The sequence below is a fragment of the Leptodactylus fuscus genome, chromosome 2 (assembly GCF_031893055.1).
Source record: "Leptodactylus fuscus isolate aLepFus1 chromosome 2, aLepFus1.hap2, whole genome shotgun sequence".
Classification (NCBI taxonomy): domain Eukaryota; kingdom Metazoa; phylum Chordata; class Amphibia; order Anura; family Leptodactylidae; genus Leptodactylus; species Leptodactylus fuscus.
Genome location: NC_134266.1, coordinates 210,255,274 through 210,282,071, shown reverse-complemented (window position 1 = coordinate 210,282,071; position 26,798 = coordinate 210,255,274). Strand labels below are relative to the sequence as shown.

General features: G+C 39.9%; 1 protein-coding gene across 1 annotated transcript in view; it reads left to right on the top strand.

Moving 5' to 3' along the window:
• The window catches only part of SUGT1 (SGT1 assembly cochaperone of MIS12 kinetochore complex), a 55,205-nt gene that overhangs the window by 14,996 nt on the left and 13,411 nt on the right, over positions 1 to 26,798 (top strand). Inside the window, exons 7-11 of the mRNA XM_075265443.1 lie at positions 3,586 to 3,639; positions 4,991 to 5,010; positions 5,403 to 5,437; positions 11,450 to 11,546; positions 15,656 to 15,763. Coding sequence (XP_075121544.1) covers positions 3,586 to 3,639; positions 4,991 to 5,010; positions 5,403 to 5,437; positions 11,450 to 11,546; positions 15,656 to 15,763 — 314 coding nt within the window. The remainder of the gene's footprint in view (positions 1 to 3,585; positions 3,640 to 4,990; positions 5,011 to 5,402; positions 5,438 to 11,449; positions 11,547 to 15,655; positions 15,764 to 26,798) is intronic.

Genomic DNA, 26,798 nt, shown 5'->3' with positions numbered 1-26,798 from the left:
ATGCTTTAGCATTGTAATGCATTGCATTAGTGATCAGACCCCCGGGGGTTCAAGACCCCTAGGGAGTGTAATAAATTCAAAAAAAATATATATAATTTTTTAAAAAAAGTATTAAAAGTTCAAATCACCCCCCCCCCCCTTTCCCTAGAACACATATAAAAGTAGTTAAATACTGTGAAACATATACATGTCAGGTATCCCTGTATCCGAAATCGCCCACTCTACAAATCTATAAAAATATTTTTCCTATACGGTAAACGCCGTAGCAGGAAAAATAGTCAAAAGTGCCAAACCGCCGTTTTTTCACTGTTTTGATTCTGATAAAAATTTTAATAAAAAGTGATCAAAGCAATAGCATTCCCCCGAAAATGGTAGAACTAAAAAGTACACCCGGCCCCGCAAAAAAAGAGGCCCTATGCATCCCCGTACACGGACGTATAAAAAAGTTACGGCTGTCAGAATATGGCGACTTTTAGAAAAAAAAAAAATTTAACACTGTTTTGGATTTTGTTAAGGGGTTAAAATGTAAATAAAACCATAGAAATTTGGTATCCCAGGAATCGTACCGAAATACAGAATACAGGGGATATGTCATTTTGGCTGCACAGTGAACGCCGTAAGACCGAAGCCCATAAGAAAGTTGCAGAAATGCATTTTTTCTTCAAATCCACCCCATTCTGAATTTTTTTCCAGCTTCCCAGTATATTATATACAATAATTAATGGTGGCATCATGAAGAAAAATTTTTCCCGCAAAGATGAAGACCTCATATGGCTCTGGTAGCGGAGAAATAAACAAGTTATGGGGTTTAGAAGGAGGGGAGTCAGAAACGAAAATCAAAAAATGCCATCGGCGGGAAGGGGTTAAGAAAAGAAAAACGCAATGACCAATGCATTTTCATGCATTTTTTTTTCTGCGGCGTTTCGCTACGTGGTGCCTGGTTCTAAATTGTCTGGATGTAGGAGAACCTCTATTAAAGAGGCACAATGTTGGTATTCTGGTCCTGCTGGGATGTACAGTCGCTAGTGATATAGTTTAACCCTTTAGTAAGCAGATATTTGTACCATATCACACAATAAAAACTCCATGGAGGATTTCTGATTGTTTTCTACAGGCTTGTTATTCATCAGAGATCTGGCTTTGGTGAGAATGAGTTTTCCAGCAGGCTGTCATTTTGATTAGAGTAGTGAAGACACTTTGTTAGAGGACGAGGTGAAGCAATGTATTCTCTGTAGAGACTCTAGAATAATGAAATCAGCTACTGATCCAGTCAACAATAAGCCTGCCAATACATGAACGCCTTATAATGCCAGATATGCACATTATTTAGCCTGCTTTTCACTATGTACTGGTGATGCGTCATACTTCATTCACAATTGATAACCCTGAAATATGACAAATACTCAAGCAAATAATTGTTCTCGTTTCTGCCCTGTAATAACTTCTGTGTAGGGAATATGCAACAGTAAATAATACAAATATATCCTATATTGAAATCAATGCTGCTGCCCTAAAAAATATTATTACTGAATATTACTTGGCTAATGAAAGGAAAAGCTATGTAAATTGAAAGTACCTCTAGCGCCACCTGTTGCAGTGATGTACCCCTATAAGTCAATGTTCGACTATAAAAAAATGACTTGTAACATGATTTGGTATCTAAAACAAACCAGAAGGAAAAGACACCCGTCTACAGATAAGTGTTTTGTGGTTGTGCCCCTCGTGAGTGTGCGTGAGGGCGCTGGCTAAGTGAAAGGCAATAGATGTGGGTCAGGAGGGGTATTGTGTCCTTATTCCATAAGTCCCAGAGGAGCATGCATGACTTTTAAGTCTCCTTACACCGGCATAGTGGTCTCCACAAGGAGAGACATCTTAGTAAATGTTAACTGGTTTGACATTTACAGTGCATATGACTTTATGATGGAGCTTGTGCTAGAACTTGGCCGCACGTGTACAGTATGATGAGAGAAGTGATGGAAATGTCGTAAGATGTTCAGAATAGTTATTTAAACTACTGATCACTTAGAATAAAAAAAAATAAGATTGCTATATTTTTCTCTACTGAATCATATTTGTCTGCACAGCGGTGGATTTTCTGATATTTCAAATATATTTAAAAGATATGCAGTCCTTACAAGGGAACAAATTATTCCCATAAATAGGTGCCAAAAATTATTTTGGGAGTCCCGTCACAAATTGTAGTATAATACTTCAGCACACCAAAATTCAGTGTTTGAAAAACTTTATTCCATAATCTTCATATAGAAAAATTAAACACACATCCAATAAAAAAATAGAATATCTGGATATTCGATGTCATAGTCTGAATGTTTTGGTCTAAAGGACCTTCATCTGCATGACATCTGATGTGGTATATCATATATAGCAAAAACGCTGTATGGCTATTTATTGATATTTCAGCTTTAATTTTAATCTTCAGTGGAGACAGGTACGTGAAAGTCAGCCGTCATGATCTCCTTTCTATCACGCACACCTAAATGTGCATTAATACTGATCTTATTGGCTGCACTTTGCCAATACCTTCAGTATTACTATTGTATTCTTATTACTATGTGATGCAGCTATAAGGATCAATATTTATTCTGACCTGGATTGGCACATTATTACTTATTGATTTATTTTTAGTTTGTGACTATTTTTGGAAAAGTGATAAGAAAAAGTGCAGCCATATTGGTTGTCCCTGTTCGAATTGAATATGAACATAAAATGAGCTTACTGTTCTACCAATGGCTTGTGTTGTGTTCCTAGAAGTGGAGCTTTCGGTCTTGTGTTGGTGTTGTGCTTAATGGAGCTGGTTGTTTAATTCTGTTTATTAGCTTCTTCGTCCCCACCACTGACTGGCAGAGGAGGAAGCCAACATCGCCAACACTGTACAAGCTTCATCTCCAGGACCATGAGATGGGGTTAACAGGGGTCCATACATGCAGTTTAGAAAACAAAAGTTTATTACCAAGTACCTTTTATTTTTCATATAAAAAACAATAATTTTTTTTTAATGTAGATTGTGAACCCCATATAGTAGGGCTCACAATGTACATTTTTCCCCATCAGTATGTCTTTCGAGTATTCGAGGAAATCCATGCAACCACGGGGAGAACATAAAAACTCCTTGCAGATGTTGTCAATGGCAGGATTTGAAACCAGGACTCCAGTGTTTCAAGGCTGCAGTGCTAACCACTGAGCCACCGTGTTGCCCCCTAAAAGCAGTAACTAACTTGTCCTGTCTGACCTATATTAGGCGAATAGGACTCCTTTCTTGTGACTGGTGGGCAGTCCCCTTTAAGGGGTGTCTGCTCTGGACAATTTCTTTTAGTTGGAGGGGAACCAATAGGTTCCCCCACTGCTGGGATCTTGGCAATCAGCTGTAATTTGTGACTGAACTTAGCAGCAAAAATGTAATTTCCTACAGCGCCACCATAGGGTCCTGACCCTATATGCCGTGCCCATTTATATCCGTAGCAAGGCCTGAAGTGCTACAGGGGAGAAATTCCACTAAACACTCTCCATTGTGTACTCCAGAATCGCTGTATACTTTGCTAACTGGTTGAATCATTCTTCCTTTAGCATCTGATTCATCATTTTCCTCGTGGATCAAGAAATGTGAAGAAAAGTTAATTGGTGAGTAAAAATTTTTGGCAGCTAAATCTTTCCCTTCTATTTCCAAGGGCTGACTTATTTTGGTTTGGATGCAGTGGAATTGGGGTAGCAAATTCCCCCAATCATTTTTACAGATGTATTACTACTAGTTTGTGACATAAAATATGTTCAAGCACTGTTTTGGGACTGGTATGAGTGTAAAACGTATACTATGTGATCAAAAGTATCCGGACACCTGGCTGAAAATGACTTACAAGTTGGTGGCGCCCTCCATCTGTAATGCTGGAATTCAACACGGTGTTGGCCCACCCTTAGCCTTGATGACAGCTTCCTCTCTTGCAGGCATATGTTCAATCAGTGTGCTTTCATAAGCTCACCGCTTGTCAGTGCATTCGGTATTCTGTTCAGGGGGTCCCCAAGCTGACTCCTCGAACAGAATACCGAACACAGATGTGATCCAGGCCTTACACCTATTACAGTGGGGTTGTACACAAATGATCAGTATGCTAGTTTGTATTAGGGTGCATTCACACTTCGCACATCCCATTCATTTCTATGGGAGCCGGCATACGAGCGCTCCCCATTGAAATGAATGGGCTGCTTTTTTCTCTACGAGCGCTCCCCATTGAAATGAATGGGCTGCTTTTTTTCTCTACAAGCGCTCCCATTGAAGTGAATGGGAAGTGTAAGCGCTCGGCTCATTCCGAGCCGTACACGCGAGCGCTTCTAAACATTTCCCATTCACTTCAATGGGAGCGCTCGTAGAGAAAAAAGCAGCCCATTCATTTCAATGGGGAGCGCTCGTATGCCAGCTCCCATAGAAATGAATGGGATGTGCTTTATACGCGCTGATTCTGAACGTGTTTTAACGTTCAGAATCAGTCAGCGTATCCGAAGTGTGAATGCACCCTTATTGTATAATTGGAGCAGTTTTACTAATTATAGTGTGTTATGTTTTTCATCTCTATGTGTACATATCACTGCAGTTATTGAGAAGCCATTTAACCCTCCACCTTCTCCCAGTTACTACCCATTGCATGTAGGGATACAGCAGAGGGGAGTGGAGTAGAAGGGGTGACTGGTGCTGTTAATCCTGTAGATACTACCGTCATAACCAACCACAGCATCCTACTTTTACTGTCACCCCTGTCAGTCTGACACAGTTGTGGATTGCAGATGGGTTGTGAAGGCAACCCATAACCATATCTTCCATGTCTGCCATCTTCAGGCAGAGGCATGCTCTCTGCTAATAATGCTGACTGTTATACTGCTTTTGCATTACAGAGGTATCGTATGAAAAATTGGTATTTTATATATTCAATCGGAAATAATTATTTTGGGGTAACAAAAATTCTGTTTCCTACATTTCCAGGTTCATCATGTCCTGAGATGGTAAGAATTGTTTTTGTTGCTGTATATTCCTCAGGAAAGTTTTGACTCTATTGAATCTATTACAAAAGTATGAACAATGTAATGTGTACCAGAACTACTCAGCAATACATTGGTGTCTCTTGTTGGTAAGGTGACCTCACATCCCTCTACCCTTAGGATAGGTAATTAATATTGGATTATTATTATGGGTATAAATCAACTAAATGGGACAAAGCGTTAAGTAGGCCGTGCACAGAGAATAAGCCCCATCAGACTAATATTGATGGCCTTTGCTAAGGATACACCTATAGTGAACCCTAAAACTCTTTAATATCTGAAGAACTGTTACAGGGAATATTATCGGCTAATGGCGGTTACTAATGGCTAATACTGCATCTTCTGTGCTCTAACAGCAATCCATTAACCAGAAGAAAACCTCAAAATACAGGTATGTTGTTTCTTTCATATAGCGTGTTGGGAAATGTAGAAATGACAAAGAAGTTCTTAGAGATGGCATTATCATATCTTAGAATTGTTATTGACTTTAACAAAGCACAAACTAGACTTGTGAAAGGATGTTCAAAAGTGAACCTTAATACTTTGATGTCAAGAATACAATGCTTTCTGCAAATCTGTATGCATTTTGTACAAACATGAACATCTAACCTTGGCTAATATATCGTACACAATGGTGTGACATTCTGATGTCTGTTACAGTATCTGAGCAACAGTGCTCTCTGTACAGTATTGTGGCACTTGTCACATCACTCTTACTGAACCATTCTGAGAGTCTGATTTCCATCCCATATTTCAAAGACATACTGATAGGGAAAAAAAAATGTACATTGTGAGCTCTATGTGGGGCTCACAATCTACATAAAAAAAAAAAAAAAAAAAAAAAAAAGCTATTCTTCTCCTACCTTTATTATTCTGATCTGCACCGCTGTTCTGGTGTTCATTTTGTTTTTTCACCGAATGCAAATGAGTCTTCAGAAAGCACAGGAGGCATTCCCCTTGCTATCCGAAGACTCTTCAGCAATGCCTCGGTCTTCTTCTCCCGACCCCTCTTCACTGTGTCATCCGCTGCGTCTTCAGCCGAAAGAGCCAACTGCACATATCCAGTTAGCCATTCTCTTCTGGCCCCTTATGCGAACGTCACTTCACTTCGGCTCCCCTCCGATGATTCTAGTACATCTGGAAATTTTTCTCCTGCCCTCTCCATTACAGAGAGTTACATTTTGTGAGTTTCAGCACAGTTGTGCGGTCTGTTGTCAGGTGGGTGGTCCCTGACTACCTGCTGTAGCTAATGACTGCCCTGCTGACCATACAGAGCTTATTTAGGGTATTGGGTACTGAACCTAACTGCTTTACTAACTGAAACTATTGCTGGGGAATAGTGGGGGCTAGAGAAAAAATTCTGATTGTTCCATAATCGGTGGAGTGGCACCTATTGAAGGATGCAAGGAGTTGGTGGAGACGGTAAAAGGACCTCTTTTAACTATTTTGTATATCAAGTTTTGACTAGTAACATGTCAACAAAAGAAGAGCAAGAAAATTGTTTTATGTCTGGTTTATTTAGTTTTCTTTCTTCTTCTGGATTTGGATTTTACATTGAATCTGGGATTTCAGATCACTGCATGTGATTGTGAGATGCCAATGCATTTGGCAAGACCTGTCAGTTTGCTACTAACAATGACTTTGGCATACTGATTATTCCAATGCATGTTCAGCAGATTCCATTGTCAAGCCCTCTAGTGGGACTAAAATGAATTACAGTTTAGAGAGTTTACCACCTCAGGAATTATTATTAAGATGTTCCTATGATGTTAGATGGACCAGTACACTCTTAAATGTACCTTTTGTTCCTGAAAATTGCAGGAATGCCAATTAAGTATTTGGTACACCCAAGTCTTGTCCTCGGTAGATGGAAAACCAGTTTTTGCGGATGATCCTGTAAGACCAACATCTCCTGAGCTAGTGCCACAACTATCTAACCAAAAACGCAAAAGTTGATCTCAAAATTGCAAAATTGTGCTTTTAAAAGTATGGTTCATCCCACAAAAAATGACCTTTTTTGGCTGTATACCTCTTCTTTTTATACTGTTAAATGTGCTGCTATTGTGCAAAAGCAGTAAACTATAAGAAATAAATGTGTGTGCCTATTTACACACACTGTATATACAAAGTCCAAACAAAGACCGCACAGGTTGTAGAAATGGGTGTCAGCCTCTCCCCTTTGGGTTTGGGTTAATAGTCCCAATACATATCAAATATGAATTAAGCAGTAGTCCAAAATTAGTGAAAAAAGTGTGGGTATTTTATTAATTCAAAAATAATGCAATATTTCAGCCCATATGCATTAAACATTTACATTCCTTAAGAAATGCAGTGGAATATCGACAAGATATAGATAGTAATGCTAATACTCCAGCCCTAACCCATCTCTTCAACCTATCCCTAACCAATGGATCCTTCCACTCCACCTTCAAACATGCCACTGTCACACCTATACTTAAGAAACCGTCCCTCGACCCGTCCTCTCCAGCCAACTATCGTCCCATCTCACTGCTCCCGTTCGCCTCAGCAACACGTCCACTCCGAACTCTCCTCCTATCTCTCGTCCAACCTGCTCTTTGACAGACTACAGTCAGGCTTCAGACCCCAGCACGCCACTGAAACTGCCCTAACAAAAGTCACCAATGACCGTCTAACCGCCAAAGCCAAGCACCATTACTCTGTCCTCCTCCTCCTTGACCTCTCCTCTGCCTTTGACACATTCGACCACTCCCTCTTGTTAGAAACACTCTCTTCCCTGGGTATCTCAGACCTGGCCCATTCCTGGATCTCCTCATACCTCACCAACCGCACATTTAGCATCTGCCTCTCACATACCACCTCCTCGCCATGCCCTCTTTCTGTAGGTCTCATAAAAACAAAAGGGACACCGAACGACTGACCATAGTGTAGATCTGTATAAAATTGGCAACAGATGTGTAATAAATTACAAGGATTAAGCCTGTTTGGCCCCTCACCTGAAGTTGTTGTGAATCAGTCACAACAGCAATAACAGCATATAAAGGTGAGAGGTGGCAGTAATGAGTAGCAACGCCTTGAGCCAGATGTCATACAACAGGAGAATCAGAAGAACGGGAAAACCAGTCGCGCTCACTAGAAAAGGTGGAAAATGACAAATCCAGAGGACGCAAGACTTTAAAAATGTCTCTTTAATACCAGCAATGTAGCACAACGTGTTTCGGGGATTATCCTCCCCTTTATCAAGTGCAATCAAATGACCACTAACTTGAGTGAGCACATGGAGAACGTTCTTCATGTGCTCACTCAAGTTAATGGTCATTTGATTGCACTTGATAAAGGGGAGGATAATCCCCGAAACACGTTGTGCTACATTGCTGGTATTAAAGAGACATTTTTAAAGTCTTGCGTCCTCTGGATTTGTCATTTTCCACCTTTTCCTGTGAGTGCAACTGGTTTTCCCTTTCTTCTGACTCTCCTCTTTCTCTAGGTGTCCTCCAAGGCTATGTCCTAGGACCCCTCCTGTTCTTCATCTATACCCTTGGCTTGGTTTTCAATACCATTGTTATTCTGACGACACTCAGAAAATATCTCTCTGGACCAGACATTACTCAACTGTTGTCCAGAGTTCCAAAGTGTCTAGCAGTCTTTTCTGTCCTCCTGCTTTCTCCAATTCAACATAGAGAAAACAGAGTTCATCATCATCGCCCCACCTCACACAGCCCATCTACCTGATCCATCCATCAAAGTTAATGGAATCATAATTACCCCTGTTTCACAGGTCCATTGCCTTGAGATAACCTTGGGCTCACTCTGACCTATCCTTCAAATCACACATCCAAACCCTCAACACTGCCTGCTGCCTCCAACTCAAGAACATCCATCAAATCCGTTCCTTCCTCACCCCTGAAAATACAAAGATGCCAGTCCATGTCCTCATAATCTCCCGCTTAGATTACTGCAACACCCTTTTCCATGGCCTCCCTGCAAATACTATCGCCCCCTCCCCCCCTCCAGTCCACCTGAAACTGTGCTGCTTTCTTAATGGGAGGTGTGGAATTTGTTGAAGAATTAGGGAGGTGTTCACATATTACAAAATTTATTAATGACACAAATACTGCCAGAAAATGAAAAGTTATCTGAAGGGTTAATTGGTCTTTAAAAGGCCGATAAAACTGTGTATCCTATTAGTCAATAAAGGAACCCATATATCTCATTGACTCTATATTATATTAGAAGGACTAATGTATACTATAGGCCATATGTTATATTAAAGGGACCTATATTAAGAACCAGGCCCGCCAGTAAATAGTGATATTTAAGGTATAAAACACCCCATAAAGAATCAATAAAAATGGCTATGCATATCACACCATAGCGAAAACACATTTACCTTGGCCCCATAAGTAGGATGAGACACACATAAGATATAGGAAAAATATATACCGTGTATAATAAAAAAGCAAGCTGATCCCACTTGTACTCCATAAACTCATCAAATCACAACATCACACATGTCATACTAAAAATCTGCGTTCAGCCATTTGGGCACAATGTATTTAATTAGTCTATTGTCTATTTAGTACGATGACCCCCTAACATCTGAGATGGGATTTGATCTGGAATCCAAAACCTGACTTGCTATTTCATATGCTGAGCCTCGGGTTAGGTCAGAATTGGCTTGGTACCTAAGGAGATAAATCTACTTTGGAAGAGATTTTTGACAATTGTTTCTCACTTTCAGCGTTTCTTCTTTAACCCCCAGTTAAAAAAAGTGGGTTTTTACTACCATTTAAGGATTAAAACAATCCAAAATCTTCTCTTTTTTTTTTTTTTTTTTGTACTGAGCTAAATGCCTGTAGGGCAATGAAGTGAGATGCTGCAGTATGCAAGGTTGGCCTCTAGTCGGCAGTATTGTTCTACTTTAGCTTCAGTCTTGGCGGCTATGCAGTAACAGCCTGTGATTTTTCAAGGCTTATTTTTATTATTTTCTTTGGAGGCATAAAAGTAATGTAAAAAAAGATGTATTCATATCCCATAATGATAAATAATGGTACGTCCGCACTGAATATCTGACATGTGGCTGGTGATTTGTACAGTTTACCTGATTTTAGCTTCAACACCTAGTTTCTTAGACTTGAAGAACGTGAAGGTCCAGCTGCTTTCCAGATGTATAGTGTTCTATAAAGCAATATAGTCTCTTTTTCTCTCTCCTGTATCTTACCCATTTATTATGAATAGCAGTAGTCTAAAGCCTGAATAATTAGAAATATACCTTGTGGTCCAATATCCTTTGTTTTGGTCTCTCCCTCTCGCAAGTTTTTATCGAATCACATTTAGACCATTCGAGCACACAAATCGACAGTAAAATTCTACTGTCAAGTATCTATATTTAGTGGGGGAGGTAGCTCGGTAGCAGCAAAGGTGCGGACCCAACCAGTCAAAGACCGGGACACAAAATATGCAGCAAACCAGTTTATTTTGAAAAAAAAACAAAAAACAAAGCTGGAAACTAAATATGGGAGCGTTTACACTACCGTCAGTGTCCGACATGTGGTGTGAACGCCCCCTAAACCATGACTTCAGGCACAAAATGAGTAAAACAAAATAGAGCCTTAACTTCAGGCAAAAAAAATATTAAAATCCTGCTCGTTCAAGTTCTTAACTAAACAGTAACAATAAACTAACTATACGTGTGCCTTACTATCAGCCACTATCAGCGTTCCTCCCCACTCACACTGTACAGCGCGATAGGCGCTGCTGTGGAGAAGGATGTTCCTGACTGACTGTCAGGAACGCCCTTCTGACTGTAAAGCGCTACGGTACCGGGACCGATGGCTCTTCACCCGGGGCACAGATCGGGAAAGCCAATAGTGCGCTGAATTCAGCGCACTGTCGGCTTTCCAGCAGTATATGGAACTGCCTGTGCCCAATCTGATGAAAGGTCCTCTTTAAGGAAACGCAACTTCTTTTGTTGCAGATTTTGTTGTGGTTTTTTTTTTTTTTTTTTTTTTTTTTAGCCAAAGTCAAGAATGACTTCAAAAATATTAGGAAATCTATGGGAGGTTCTTATACTTCTACCTTTTGCTAAATCCACTCCTGACTTTGGCTCAAAAAAACCACAGGAAAATCTACAGCAAAAAAAAGCTGCATCTCCGCAACGTGGACCTTTAACCTGAAGGGGTTTTCCCACAAAACATATTTATGGCATATCCAATATCCAATATTTACTGCATCATAATATGTACTTATCTTTGTATGTTACGTATTGTAATATAGAAAATATGTTGGAAGGAATTTTGGCAATTTTGCTTTCTTTCTACATTGTTGTAGTTTGCAGACTTTCCTTTTTGTTTTCCCTTATAAATGACATCTGCTTTGACTAATGTGTATGTCCTTTTTTATTTTAATTCCTTTCTTTATGAAGACATGACTGGTACCAAACAGAGTCTCAGGTCATCGTCACAGTAATGATCAAGAATATACAGAAGGAAGATGTTCACATACAGTTTGCTGAGAGACAGGTAAAAGGATCATTAGTATAAATTATCAGAAAAATTTGAGTTATATCTTATTATCTGGAAATATTTCTTTCTGCTCTTATCATGCTGTTTTCTGGTAAAATTGCTTTCACTTTTACTGTTCCATCTGTCTCGAGATGGATTGCAAGCGTTCTGGATGGGCCACTATCCACGCATCCACTGGCGCTTACACGCTGCATCTGCATCACTCTGCAGAAGTGTGTACTATCTCTCTTTATAAAGTAATCCCCTCTATGGCCATTTTGGCCTTTGGAATGTATTCAGTGCTACACCTTAGCCTGTGTCCTTTGTGAAAACATTATTTACAATACGATTACCTTAGAATTTATTGTCTTCTACCTATTGAGCCTGAAGAAGGCCGTTATATGAATGGCCGAAACGTCGCTCTACTTTATCTATGTGAATAAACACTATTATTGCATATACTCTACTGAGAAGTGTGACGTCCTTCCTATTGTTAACAGCATTTTATGATATTCTTTATAGAATACTCATGGCCATAGTCCGCAATCGCTATTAAAGTCTGTTGTTCTTTGCCATGTGCAGAGGGAGGGAGTATATAAGCAGTGATATTATGTATTTTTAAGAAAACACAAGAGAGAGCACCGCGCGGCACCTTGTGCATTACCCTTTTAAAGTGATTCCACAAAGTATTATTCAACATATAATCACCTTTAAGCGCTGTGAAATGATCACAGCACTCAAATATCACTTCATAGACAAAATGGCTAGTAGCTGGCAGACCTTAACCGTGAAAGCACGTATGCATGGTACTATACAGAAAAGGACCTATCCAACCAACTTCTACAGAAGTATCAAATGGATAAAAGGATCCACGCTTACCAACCGTAGTTCTTGTTTCATTCGTTTATTAAAGCCTCACACACAACGCGTTTCGAACCCGGAAGCTGGTTTCTTCTTCAGGTGTACAAAGGACAGTATTGCATAGATACTGAGAGCACAGAAACTGTGCTCTGTGCTCTCAGTATCTATACAATACTGTCCTTTGAACACCTGAAGAAGAAACCAGCTTCCAGTTTCGAAACGCGTTGTGTGTGAGGCTTTAATAAACGAATGAAACAAGAACTACGGTTGGTAAGCGGGGATCCTTTTATCCATTTGATACTTCTGTAGAAGTTGGTTGGATAGGTCCTTTTCTGTATATTATCTATTTTTAGTAGTGGATGCAATGATGAATACATATAAATATAGTCATGTGAAAAATAAAAAATAATGAAAATTTCATAAAAAAAGAAAAATTTAAGACACAAAGTTGGTTTAAAAGAATAGGTCATTAGGCAAAGGGACTTGCTCTCTATACACTTATCTCATATCCACAGGAAAATGTGACCAGTTTCTCACTTTTTCACAATTGTTTGTGGGTTGATGTTCCTCTATATGTGTAGTATTTACCCGCTCAATTGACGGGATAGTCATTAAATTAGCAGTAATTACATTGGCACTGGGGGCATGTAAACATATTTGACAATTCTGTGTCTACTCTTTGTAATCTGTAGTTGGCAGCGGTTTCTCCTTGTGGCTTTCTTCCAAAAATGAAATCTGAGTTGTAAATAACACCCTCTTTAAATTTTATTGCTCGGCTTGTCAGCGCCTCATATATTATGTTGGTCCGCACCATGATAAGCCTTAACCATAGGTTTAACAACCTTTACCCATAAATTTCACAATACAACCTCAGTGATATCGAAAGAGCATGGCTCTTACTAACACTTCTCTCCGCCGATAGCCAGATTTCACGTCACTCACGTCTTGTAGCTATTATTACTGAGGTGCCAGGTGAGAGATCATGGGTATATGCTTTACTTTTAAGCGTAAATTGTAATGGAGTTTTAATGGCAGTTAGACACTCAGACGCTGATGTTGGATTGTGTGCTGACAGTCTACAAAAAGGCAAACAATTTTCAAAGTATTATTATTATTTTACGCAGTTCAGAATTTTTGCACAAAATTGTGACTTTTTAATTTTTATGTCCCACATAAAAATAAAAGCGTTTCTTCTGAAATGCAAATTATGCTCAGGGAGAACAAGGGGCTCCGAGTACACCAGTGTCTTGTAATGGTCGCTGCCTTCTGTTCACTCCCCCTGCATCCTCTTCTTCTTCAGCCTTTCGTAGGCATCTGACACTGTGCTATACGCAGCTGAAGTCTTATAACAGTCCATCTCAAAATGCCTGATGGAGCATGTGCAGTCGGCTCTGCCCCAACCCAAAGTGGCAGAGACGACTGCATGTGTGTGGGATTTCAACCACGTATAGCGCAGCTTCTCATTGTGCAAGAAACTTTACTAGCCCTTATCATGGATCAAAAATTAAAAGGGCTTTACAGGAGGAAGAGAGAAGAATATGCACAGTCGGGTCATGATTCCGTCATAAGATCAGAATCCTAGGGGCAACATGGTGGCTCAGTGGTTAGCACGGCAGCCTTGCAGCACTGGAGTCCTGGGTTTGAATCCTGCCAGGAACATCATCTGCAAGGAGTTTGTATGTTCTCCCCGTGTTTGCGTGGATTTCCTCCCATTCTACAAAAACTTACTGATAAGAAAAAAAAATGTACATTGTGATCCCTCTATGGGGCTCACAATCTACATAAAAAAAAAAAAACAGTCCTAGGCTACCAACTATAAACACTGAGGAGAGTGATTCAACTGTTTCTGAAACACAGAACAAGATATATAAAGCAATGTATTGAGTCTAAAACACTTCAGTTAGCATATACTACAAATCTGAATATGATGCTTATCTGGGAACACTCCTTTAAGGGATCAACTGTTATACACTGAGTAGTCTGTACATTTTTGAACATCCACAGCATGTTCTCAATTCTTACAATGATGGATCTGCTGCATGTGAATGGGGCTTTGAAAACCCAATTCAATTGTTTTTGCTTTGTACTTTGTTGCATAATCTTCAACATCTAAACATTATGCTTTATTGAGAAATCCTAGTAAAGTGTAAAGTGCGGACTCTCCACTGCAGAACCTCCACTTTATATAGGAATTGCCAAATAGTAATGCTGTAATGTACATAGTGACAACTGATGTGGCAAGTTGGTATAAAACAGCCTGGGAAGTCTCCACATCTTACGCTAGGTTCACACTAGCGTTCGGATCTCCGTTCTCAGCTTTCCGTCTTCTGCAGGCAGAAGATGGAAAGCTGTGAGAGCGGGTCCAGCCGTGAGCGCCGGTGAGCGTTTTATGTTCTCCGCCACAAAAGCGTTTCTTTTAAAACCGGACACAGAGTACTGCATGTCCGACTCTGTCTGATTTTAAAAAACTTTTTTGCGCCGGAGAGCATGAAACGCTCACCGGCGCTTATGGCCGGACATCTTTCAAGCCCAATCAAATGAATGGGTATGAAAGAGTCCTGCAGGTTTCTGTCTCCTGCCTCTGTTTTGTGCAGGAAATGGAAACCTGCAGAACGGAGACCGGGCGCAGATGTGAACGAGCCCTTACCTGTATTTTATACATGTGCTTGCAAGCTGATCAATGTCACTGACAAGTGTCTGTTGGGGAATTGTCGTCTGTGCACTTTTTTCTTTTATATTTCCACTTAAAATTTCTTATAACCCCCCCCCGAAAAATAACACAAGCGAATGCCAAGTACAATGTACATTAAAAACTCTGGTTTACGGCTCCTTTTGAAAATGTTTGCAATTCCTTCCACTGCAATGTGTCCTTGTATAAGTTATGAGCGCGTCTCTGGTAATTTGACAGCTGTGGATTACCAACTATTGGATCCCATTCTTTATAATGGCTGCATTTTTTTTATTTTGTGAAATAACATTAGTTCATGTCAGTTCTACATACCAATTTCTAAGACTTGAAAAGAAGCACCTGCTCACCACAACTGTATGTGAATGCCAGCGATTTGGAATATGCGGCTGCATAGATTTACAATTGACCCTGGATCTTAATTAAGAATCATTTCTTTCACTATTCATTTCTCACTGTGATATGAGACAGAGCTGCGTAGGAAAGCGGCTGTTTACATTGTTCCCAGGTTTACTTGTTTTTTTTCTGGTAAAGTATCTTTCTGTTTTTATATAACTCGTATTGCTTTTCTTTCTTACAGTTAACTTTAAATGTGAACCTTCCATCAGGAGAAAATTACAACTTGACACTCTTCTTATTTCACTCTATTGTGCCAGAACAAAGTACATTTAAAGTACTTTCAACAAAGGTGAGTCCTCTGCTTTTACCGCCCTATGTGATAGTTAAACCCCTCAAACGTCTACAAAGCAATGTGCTAAGTGAAATGAGTGCAGGCTTAAATTCACAAAAAAAGCAACTTTTGTTTGTGATGTGCGCAACATTTAATAAGTACCTTAGGCTTTTTTTATGCTTCACTAGACAGTCTTGTAAAGGGTCTAAGAAATGGTGCCAATTGAAGCCATAAAATGTGCCAGATTTATTATTAATGGTATGTGCTACAATTTTGGCACAAAATATTGGTGTATGGTAAGCCACGCAAAAGGTGTTGTATGGAAGATAAAGATTTCAAAAGTTTAAAGGGGTTTTCCCGCCCCCCCCCCCCTCTCTCTCACCATTTTGCATACAGTCTCTTCTTCTCACTTCCTGTATTCTTCATCAAGCTGGTGGACAGGTTATCTGTTTGATGGACAGGACACTATATTGTACCTGTGTGGATATAGACATTGTCTTTAACATGAGAGATTATTTAATATCATTACTAGAAATCTTTAATAACGCTGATCAAAATCAAACAATATTTGAGGGAAATGTACTTTTTTCAACAAAACTGGTCCCATAATAAATATATTTATACAGATGTAGCAATCCTGTTTGCTCTGTTTTCATGTCACTGGGGCTGCAGTGTTCCATATCATGTTAAGGAGAGTTGGGGAATTTTATTGATTCCAAACTTGTTCCAATGACAACCTAGTGCTTGAGAAAGGCCAAAGCAGATGTGAATGACTCCTTTCAGAGGAAGACCTGTTTGGATTTTAATAGTGATATAATGTTTAACTTGCCTTTAAGGGCCCCTTCACATGGAGTTTACGCTCCGCTCCTTCAGACACATATACACGAGCGCTTCAAAACACATCCCATTCACTTCAAAGGGAGCGCGTGTAAAACCGGCTTTACGCGCACTCCCATTGAAGTGAATGGGATGTGTTTTGAAGCGCTCGTGTATATGTGTCTGAATGAGTGGAGCATAAACTCCGTGTGAAGGGGCCCTAAAGGTCCATCTTTAGCTTTTAGTTAGGATAGAACTGGGAGGTACTATAGGGTTACAATAACTAATTCGGAAATTCAATATTACAGTCCTTAATATAAACCTCACAAATTAGATTAGACAGGCAGGAATTCTACAAAATTTATCATAGTAGCAAATTAGCTTTTTTCTTAAAGGGGTATTTTGCACCTCAAGGCTCCTATCTATACTGCTAGCTCATGTAAATTTAAGAGTTTTATACTTCATTTGCCTGCTATGTGAAATTTTTCCTCCCATTGTTTACCCAATGTTGTCAAGGAGCCTAGCCTGTATTTCTCCTTATCTATCATTATAGGACAGATAACTTACTCACTGCTCTCTGGAAGGGAGGGTGGCTGAGTTCTCTTGCTTACACTTACTCTCTGAGCTGTTATCTTCAGACAGTGTGTTTTTATCTCTCTATGTAAACACATAGATAACATTGATTTTACTGCAAGTCTGTTTTTGGCAGCTTGTATAACTTTTTTTTTTCTCTCCAGACTTATATAATGTAATATTTATACTTTCCCCACGAAACTCTCCATCCTTAAAAATATGTTGACAAGTCAGTGTTGAATTACCTTTTGATATTGATGACCTATCCTATCATTAGTATCTGATTTGTCTTTTCATAGCAGCTGTCTCCTTCAGAACTACAGAATGGATGGAGCCAGAACTACACTGCTCTTTCCATTGTGTATTGGGCATGGCAAGTTACTGCAGCTCAGCACCTATTCAATGGACAACATTGTTAAAGTATCGGACTGTCGGTGTGTTTTTCCAGTGAGACTAATACCAGCCAAGTGCCCCATCTGAATGTATGTGGAAGGACAGATGCTTCTTCTCTTCTTTAAATCTATTTGTAAGTTTTTGTTTTTTAAAGATGGTGAAGGTGAAAAAAAAACAAAAAAAACCACTCACTGGTGCTATGGTGTCCCAGGCTGCTATCCCCCTCTAGGCTTTTCCAGCGGATGTCCCCGCCACACATGACTGCTAAGACCAATGAGCGGCCTAAGGAAAGGACATGGGAGGTCGCTCACATACATCAGCTGTAATATCCTAGTTCCTTTGTGAAAGCTGCTGATTGGCCACAGTAGTCATGTGCGGGGGGCTCTTCCACCAGGAAATCCCTGGGGCACCACAGGGCCAGATAGTGTTCTGTGATACCGGAACAACAGGGACAGGTGAGTGTGTTTTTTCTTTTAATTGTTCACCTTCCCCAGCCTCCTGCCCCAATATTAAAGTATCCTGGAAACCCCTCTAACTAATGAGCTACAGCTGTAGTCCAAATGAATACAGGGTGGGCCATAAGTCCCGCACTACCCCTATAAAATGAGAACCGCGTGAAATTTAGTAACCAAATGTCATGATATATGGTCTGGCAGTGGGGGAAAAACTTTTAGACTATGTTACCGAGTTGGCGGCCATCTTGAAATCCGCCATCTTGGATGCAACTGTACTTTTTCATATGGGAAGGGGGTGTTGTGATACATCAAATTGATAGAGAATTTGATGAGGAATTCAAAGGTGTGCTTGATTTTGACATATCTTTATTCCTTCACATGTTATTGACATTTTTGTGTTTGTTACAGGTTGGTGACATGGCGCACAAGTTAACACAGGAGGAGAGGGTAGAGATTGTGCTGATATCAGGTGAGCGGAGTCATCGTGTTATCACAACTGATTTCAATGCTTGCCACCCAACCAGACCACCCATTTCCCATACCACAGTCGGCCACCTGTTAACCAAGTTTCGCCAGACGGGGTCTGTGTCAGATATGCCCAGAAGTGGAAAAGTGGGGTCATCTTCATTCAGATGCTGCAGTAACTGGATCTTGTAAGGATGCCAGTGCTGTGTGCTTAAGATCCGTCGAATGGAAGTTCGACTGATGCCAGTCTCCAGTGAAACACGGCGTGTGCTACGTTGCGGGCTTTTACTGAATGAAGCTAGGATGGCCACTGATGTTTCATCATTGGTGGCACTTTTCTTGCGTCCACTTCTGGGCATATCTGACACAGACCCCGTCTGGTGAAACTTGGTTAACAGATGGCCGACTGTGGTATGGGAAATGGGTGGTCTGGTTGGGTGGCGAGCATTGAAATCAGTTGCTATAACACGATGAGTCCACTCACCTGATATCAGCACAATATTTACCCTCTCCTCCTGTGTTAACTTGTGCGCCATGTCACCAACCTGTAACAAACACAAAAATGTCAATAACATGTGAAGGAATAAAGATATGTCAAAACCAAGCACACCGTTGAATTCCTCATCAAATTCTCTATCGATTTGATGTATCACAACACCCCCTTCCCATTTGAAAAAGTACAGTTGCATACAAGAAGGCGGATTTCAAGATGGCCGCCAACTCGGTAACATAGCCTAAAAGTTTTTCCCCCACTGCCAAACCATATATCATGACATTTGGTTACTAAATTTCACGCGGTTCTCATTTTATAGGGGTGGTGCGGGACTTATGGCCCACGCTGTACATTGAGAAGTATGTAGGTGTGAGGGCTGCACTACAAAGTCCAATTCAATCACTAGTGCTACAAAAAGTTGTAGTGTATCGCTGGCCTAAAAGTGCATCCAAAACTGCATCTAATAAAGAAAAAAAACAACTTTTTACATTTTTTTGCACCAGGGAAACATAAAAACTTGGATGGTCCCACTTATATCCGCTCACCACAGGCAGTAACTTGAAAACATTTTGTGCACACGCTGTCCTTAGTAACTCTGTTCACCGGTAAAATGAAGAGAAAAGCAGTGCTCCTGGGATCTTCATAACACAGGGCTTGTACAACCGCATGTACTTAGCTGTAATGACGACCTATGTCTTTCCATCTCTTTGCATGGATTATTGGATTTTGATGAACTGTTGTACAGTATGTTATCCATGTGGCTGCTTGCACGGACACTGTCATATCTGTATTATGACTTATGTAGCATCGCTCAGCATGTGTTCTGCCTATCCGCCAGAAAAATGAAGTTTTTGATGCGTAGAAAAAAGAAGGCTGTTTCTTGTTTAGTCATATTTATTTCTGGATTCTGTTATAAAATGAAATGACTCATAACAACATGAAAATTGTAAAATGTCACATTAAACCTTATTTTGCTGCTTAGGACTCCATGTATATGTAATTTTTTTTTTCCCTTTTGCAGACATGGAAATATAGGCTAAGGCATCCTCCCCTAGGAATGCTTCATTTAAATCTGCTTGAGGAAGCTGAAATGCTTCAGGTTAAAACATAGTTCTTAGGAAATGACACAATAAAATAGAAAATAGATGGAATTTTGTATTCAACGAAGGTCGGTTTTATGAAAAAATATTCTGTAGGAGACAGATCTTCTGCCCTTAAGGCATTAGCATTCTCGGCATAACAGAGATGGAAACAGAATGCTATTGAAAATGTAGCCGATGAAAGGAATTGTCTGCGTGAGAATATCTATTCTTATGGCTGGCAGTAAATAAAGCTCTGATGTTCGGGGAACACAAGCCTTAATTGCTTGCACTGTGTGACAGAAGCGCGGGCTCGCTGGCATCACTAATTAGTTTAGGGCACAGTAGTTTCTAATTAGTCAGAATATGTGGTGGCCTGCATGCAACGCAAGGTTTAGGTGGGGCATTTCTCATATAACTTGTGTCTAGAAATATGAATGTATGCAAATGGAACAGTTTATTAGATTGATGGCTTAAACAAAGAGGAAGAATACCAATTAGCTTGGGTGGCCTCGTGTGACAACCGACAGTCTGTGTACAGGGAGCGGGGAGCCGAAGCGTCTACACAAACCCCAATCAAAGAACAACAGTCAGTGCCTGCTCTGGGACTTGTGTTTCCAGGCAGGCGACAGCTCCTTTATAACCATATTATACTTTGTGCACTTTAATTGAATATAGATTAAGTCTCGAGATTTACAGCATTTTTCACTGTTCACTCTGTAAATTACACATATCCCGTCTGTCTGTACATTTCCAGACAGCTACTAATCAATATATATAACCGGACTGTGTATATACAGTATATTACCGGTGTAGATGTCTATAGCTATCAGTGTGCAATCGCTATTTGTTTCCTGCACAGTCTTTGCATGTATTCTAGCTAGAATTTCTGAATGATCATGTTAGTATGAAGGAATAATATACAAGAAGTATAAATTCTAGATCTTCTCTGTTTCTTCGCTATCATTGTTTCTATTTTTGGTAATCTTATACCAAACTAGTCACTTTATTTCTAAGAAATGTCATATTTTGCAAATGTATCCAGAAATGGTATCTTTGGGTTTTCCATTACATTTTGGATGGTCTTTCGTGGTCAGGCTGCACTATGGGTACAGTTTGTGATGGTGTAGGCCAATGAGGGCAAACCTATGACACACGTGCCACAGGTGACATGCCAAGACATTTTGGTTGACATGCATTGGCAACTACTTAGGGGGCGTTCACACTACCGTCAGTGTCCGACATGTAGTGTCCGTTCAAAATCTGGCACGGACATTAGGAGCGGACACTAGCTGTGTCCGTGACACTTTTCATTCATTTAAATGGCGATCGGGTGTGTTCTTTTGCACTCCGTGCCCTTCCTTCACTGTCCGTTTGTAAAGATGTCCGACTTTTCAAGCGGACAAAAAAAACCTACATGTCAGGTTTTTCTGTCCGCTTGAAAAGTCGGACATCTTTACAAACGGACAATGAAGGACAGGCACGGAGTGCAAAATAACGCACCCAATCGCCTTTTAAATGAATGAAAAGTGTCACGGACACAGCTAGTGTCCGCTCCTAATGTCCGTGCCAGATTTTGAACGGACACTAGCAGCGGACACTACCTGTTGGACACTGACGGTAGTGTGAACACTCCCTTATTGTGTTGTTGCAATAAGCAGCTGCTGATCATTTTTACTCACCTTTCCACGCTCCTGTACTTGCCGCCCTCCACTGCCTCCTCTAGGAAGCGCTACGTACAGCATCCCCGCCCTCTTCAGCGTCGCAACAGCGCACCCTGGAGGCGGCAGCAGAGGGCATCGAGGTCTGGACCGTGGACAGGTGAGTAAAAAGTATCAGCCAAAAGGGGTCTAGGAAGAGTTGACACTACTACTACAGAGAGGCAAAAAATAATTTTTTTTTAAAAGTATGAGCCAGTACACTGTGTGGGGGTAGGGAGATAACGCGGGGTGATATACTGTGTGTGTGTTTGTGTAAGAAGGGGGGGGGGTATAAAAAGTGTCATAAACTATGTGCGTGCCATAAATAGGGGGATCATATGCTGTGTAGGATAGGAAAAAAAACGTCATTGACATACTGTGGTGAACAGAAGATGGGATTAAAAATGGGGTCACCATGAGAGGACTAAAAAGGGGGTTAAATAGCATGTGATTTGCCAGAAAAAGGGGGTTCTATACTGTGTAATTGGCCAGAAAAAGGGGGTCACATACCATGCGACGGGTCAGGAAAAGGGGGTCATATACGGTGTGCTGGACCAAGAAAAAGGGATCATATACCATGTGATGGGCCAGAAATACATATATAAATAAATGTATCAAAAATATTTTTTTTTTTTTTTTTTTTTTTTATAAACTAGAACTACAAATAGCACAAAATTATGGATATTTCTAGATTCTAGATGTGACCCGCCACCCGAGCTAAGCTAGGGTTTGTTTTTTTTTTGTTAAAGAATTTTGACACTGAGCTTAAAAGGTTAGCCATCAGTGGTGTAGGCAGTGTGTGTATATAACATAATCTAATTTTTCCCTTGTTTCTCTTCACTCTTGTTTATTTTTACATGTCTTATGTAGTTCCAGTATTAGTATTATGTTCCCTGATAGGTCTTAAAAAGTACTTGAGAGATGTATTTATTGCTGCTGTGCATTTTCAGCTGCAGATGGGGCATCTATACAGGAAAACCGCCCCCTGTGGTCAAAGTCAGAACTGAATTGCTCCTTTTTCATTCCTTGCATTCCTGAGAACGGGTCTGATAAATTTCTCCCCAGTATTTTCCTTGAGCTTCTTGTTTAGGTGAGGTTTAGTCAGTGTATTAATGGACAGGATTAAAGCGGGTCTTACATCATGCCTCCATGAATAGCAGCGTGTCATTACGGCATCTTACAAAGGTAGATGTGATACCCACCCTGTCATATATTATTGTGTATGTAAAGAGGAGATAATCCTCTCAAGGTTTCAATTTTTTCTTAGATGTAGAACTGGGAAAAAAAAAATCCCTTGAATACACAGGATGAATAAGATTTCTTTATTTGAGGGATAATATGTCAGGCATGCTGAAGGAGGACTAGTTGCTGCTCAAAAATATTGTTAAAAAAGCACAATAGGCGTCTGTATTGATCATTCTTGGTTTACGTCTTTGCGACCAGGGTCATTTATGCCTGAATACCTTCAGCAAGATGTCACTTTTTGGAGGGATACATTCTGATATTCTTGTATAGGAGAAGATGGAAAGAAAAATACATAGTATCATTATGAGGCTATGAGTAATGGATGTGTTGGCTTATAATGAGGTCCATCGGGCTTCCTCTTTTTTTGGTAGCTTTAACAGTGCTGCAGACATACTTGTTCTTTTCTGTCAAAAATTACCAGAAACCCTGAGGGGGAAAAAATGCCAATGTGAAAAACCCAAGATGTATGCCAGATATACTGTATATATCATTCTCTTATGTGTAATGATTCTGAGTGTGTCCTTTGCCTAACTTACTCTCTACCTGTCAATGGTCCTTATATAATTTTCGTCTGCTATGTGACATCTGCACCAGGGCTGCGGAGTCAGAAGGCCAAACCACCAACTCCTCTATTTTTCCACGGCCCAACTCCTGCTTTGATTCCGACTCTTTCATAATTGATTGACAGCCAATAAAGATCCTCTAATTTGTGAAATTGAAATCCTATGAAGTTAAGACTGCAACAAACTATGCATCTAATTATATAATATTAATAATTGCATAATTCAAAATAATTTATTTTGAAGATGAAGTCAGTAACTTTTTTTCCTACTGCACCCAAATCGGTCCTGAGTCCGACTCCATAGCCCTAATCTGCCCATGAGCACAGTATTCAGGGTTGAGAAGTACCCATTTAGGGTAATATACATCATTTCTGCTTATTACAATATGTGGCACCAATCTAAATGTGTCTGTTCCACGCAGAATAGCAGTATTAGGATGAGAGTGTCAGTCAGATTTCTGCAATGTTTGCCCCCAGTACACATTGTAAAAATGCCTATGTGGCCTTGCATTCTGTGGCTGGAGTGATCCAAGTGTCTCAGGCCAAGGACCCCAATGCTGCCAAAAATTCTCTGTGAAAATGCGTTGGATTTTTTTCTGCAGCATTTTTCATTATTTTTGGTGCTTTTTTTTTTTTTTTTTTTCCTAGCTTTTTCTTCCACTAATAAATCTATAAAGAAACCACTCAGCGGTTCCTCAGCTAAAATGAACGTGCTACGTTTGTGGAAAAAGTGCTGTAGAAAAGCTGCATTTTCAAAGTATGTGGATGAGTTTAATAAAGTTTCATTCACTTTGCTGGTACTGTAGATGGCATTTCTGCCGCAGCCCAAAACGTTTCATTTAGCTTTTAGCTGGGCTCGCATCAGTTTTATTACCTTCTGTTGAAGTTCTACATCTGGAGAACTCTGGATGTATATCAGAGACAGAAGGCTGCAATGTATAGGCATACCTTGGTATATATTAGCTGCTGATGCCAGGGTGGGTGTACTGCCCATTCCAGGACATGGCTCATTCTCTCATTGAGTCTCCTGACCTGACTGCAGGTGAAGTGGCAAAGATTCCCGGCACAGCTGGTGAGGGGAGATAACAGTAACCTGTGAGCTTGTCTGTATTTGGGAAATGGATTCTGTTGTCAGTAGGTTACATCTTGTATCTTCTGGAGCTGTCACCCTACTAGAAGCCATTTTATAGAAAGCTCCAATGATGTTTTTATGTGCACGATTATATCACTGGTTCACGCCACAGAATCTGTTTACGTAAGTTGTACCAAGTTAGCATACTATCTGTTGTCCACAGGATTAGTCTGGTCATTGGACCCCCATTTATCATGAGAAGAGGGAAATAATACAGTGGCCCCACATTACAAAATGTTCACTTATTTGTGTGTATCAACTATCAGTTGTGTAAATGCTGCCAATGTGTTCATTTTTGTATTTTAGGCTTTTAGTTGTATGTTTCTCATAATATATTTAGTTTTTCGATATCCATGTATGGGGCCATTCACATCACATTTTTACATCAGTTAAATGGATGCAAACAACTAATTACAAAAGGACGCAAATGGATGGCCATACGTTTCCATAGACATCAAAAAAAAAAAAAAAAACCCAGATCCTTTGCTGTCTGTTTTTATGGAGGGACACAAAAGTATGGAATACTATGTTTTTGTGTCCTTGAATGCAAACGGACAGCAACGGATCCATTTTTTTTTTTTTTTTTTTTAAACATTGATGTCTATGGAAACGCCATCTGCTAAACTTGTGTAAAAAAAACGTGATCTTTATGGGCCCTAAAATGCCTAAGATTTTTGGCAGAGTTGACCATGAAGAAAACCCCAAATACTCTGATAAACATTGGCAGCTCTGATAATAAAGGTAGATTTTCACTTTAGACCTCATGTTACATTATCATCCTGTTTCACAGTGTTTGCTTTCTAGTGGTATTTTAATGTAAATCAAGTTGCATGTAAGACCCGTAAAGAAATACTAATAGACTGATTAATATTGTTTTTAGTACAGAACAGATTCTGCTGGAATGATTTATTATACGTCTATTGAAAATTCTAAGCAGTTACCAGAAAATAAAGATTAATTCATTAGCACTAATTCTCCTCTGCCGCAAGACTCCCACTTATTACACTCAATACGGATTTCTATGTTTGCAGCTGACTGTGAATTTAGTCGTTGACAGTAATGTTCTCTATACTGAAAATCCATTGCCGGTTCTTCTTTGTTTATAGAAATGAATTGCGGTAAATTGCCACCCGTGACACCATCATATAGAACTGATTAATAACGTCTTGCTATTTGCACAATGTCCGTCTGTACAGATTTGCTTTAGGTTACATTTTGGGCACATTTCACTTATTCTGTGTTGACCTAAAATGGAAACTCCAGTATAAAACTGTTAGTGTAGTATTGGTTTTTGCATCAATTTAGTCACTAGGCTAAAAACTGATAAGCTTTTGTCAGATTATTTAAATAAACAAGCAACGATAACGTATATTTTTTATTTCTTTAAAACCACGTATCCCGCCGGATGCTGTTCTGTTGGGATTTTGTTACATTCGGTTAGAAGATCTGTTACACTGATGCAGCAGAATAGTAACTATACATTTTATTTATATAGCGCCAACATATTCTATGGCAATTTACAAACCGTAGGATTAAAGTACAGATAAGATGAGACATCAGAGAAATACGTCAACTCTCCACAGTGGGTTTGAGGGCCCTTCTCGCAAGAGCCTACAATCTATCATAGAAACAGATATTTGCAAGTGATGTCACTTTGTTTTTATATATGTGCCAGAGTGCCACTCACATCACTGGTATCATATGCCAGTATGCTGAACTGTTGGGATCTTGTATTGATGTAGTGTCACCGGTACTTCCTGATTCTGTAAATGTACATTTTCCCCTCTGTAACACAGAATGGGATATAAACTGCACCTGTAAATCCTTCCTCTCCATACTGTATACCATATTTCTAAATAATTAATGGTGGGGCTGGGGTTACAGGCTTCTGGAAGGAGATGAATATGCAGGCCGGGTTCACATCTGCGTTAGAGTCTCTGTACAGAAATTCCATCGCATGGTTCATGGTAAAAATCGCTGGGTAAAAATTGCTGGCTCTTTTGTCCAGCAGTTTCAGTAAAAAAAACAAAAGAAACTAAACGGGACACCCAACAGGTTTGATTATAGTCAGTGGGGTTTCTTCAGGCTCATGTCCATCATAGAACGGATCCGATGGTGTCCGTTGTTCCATTTCCTTAGT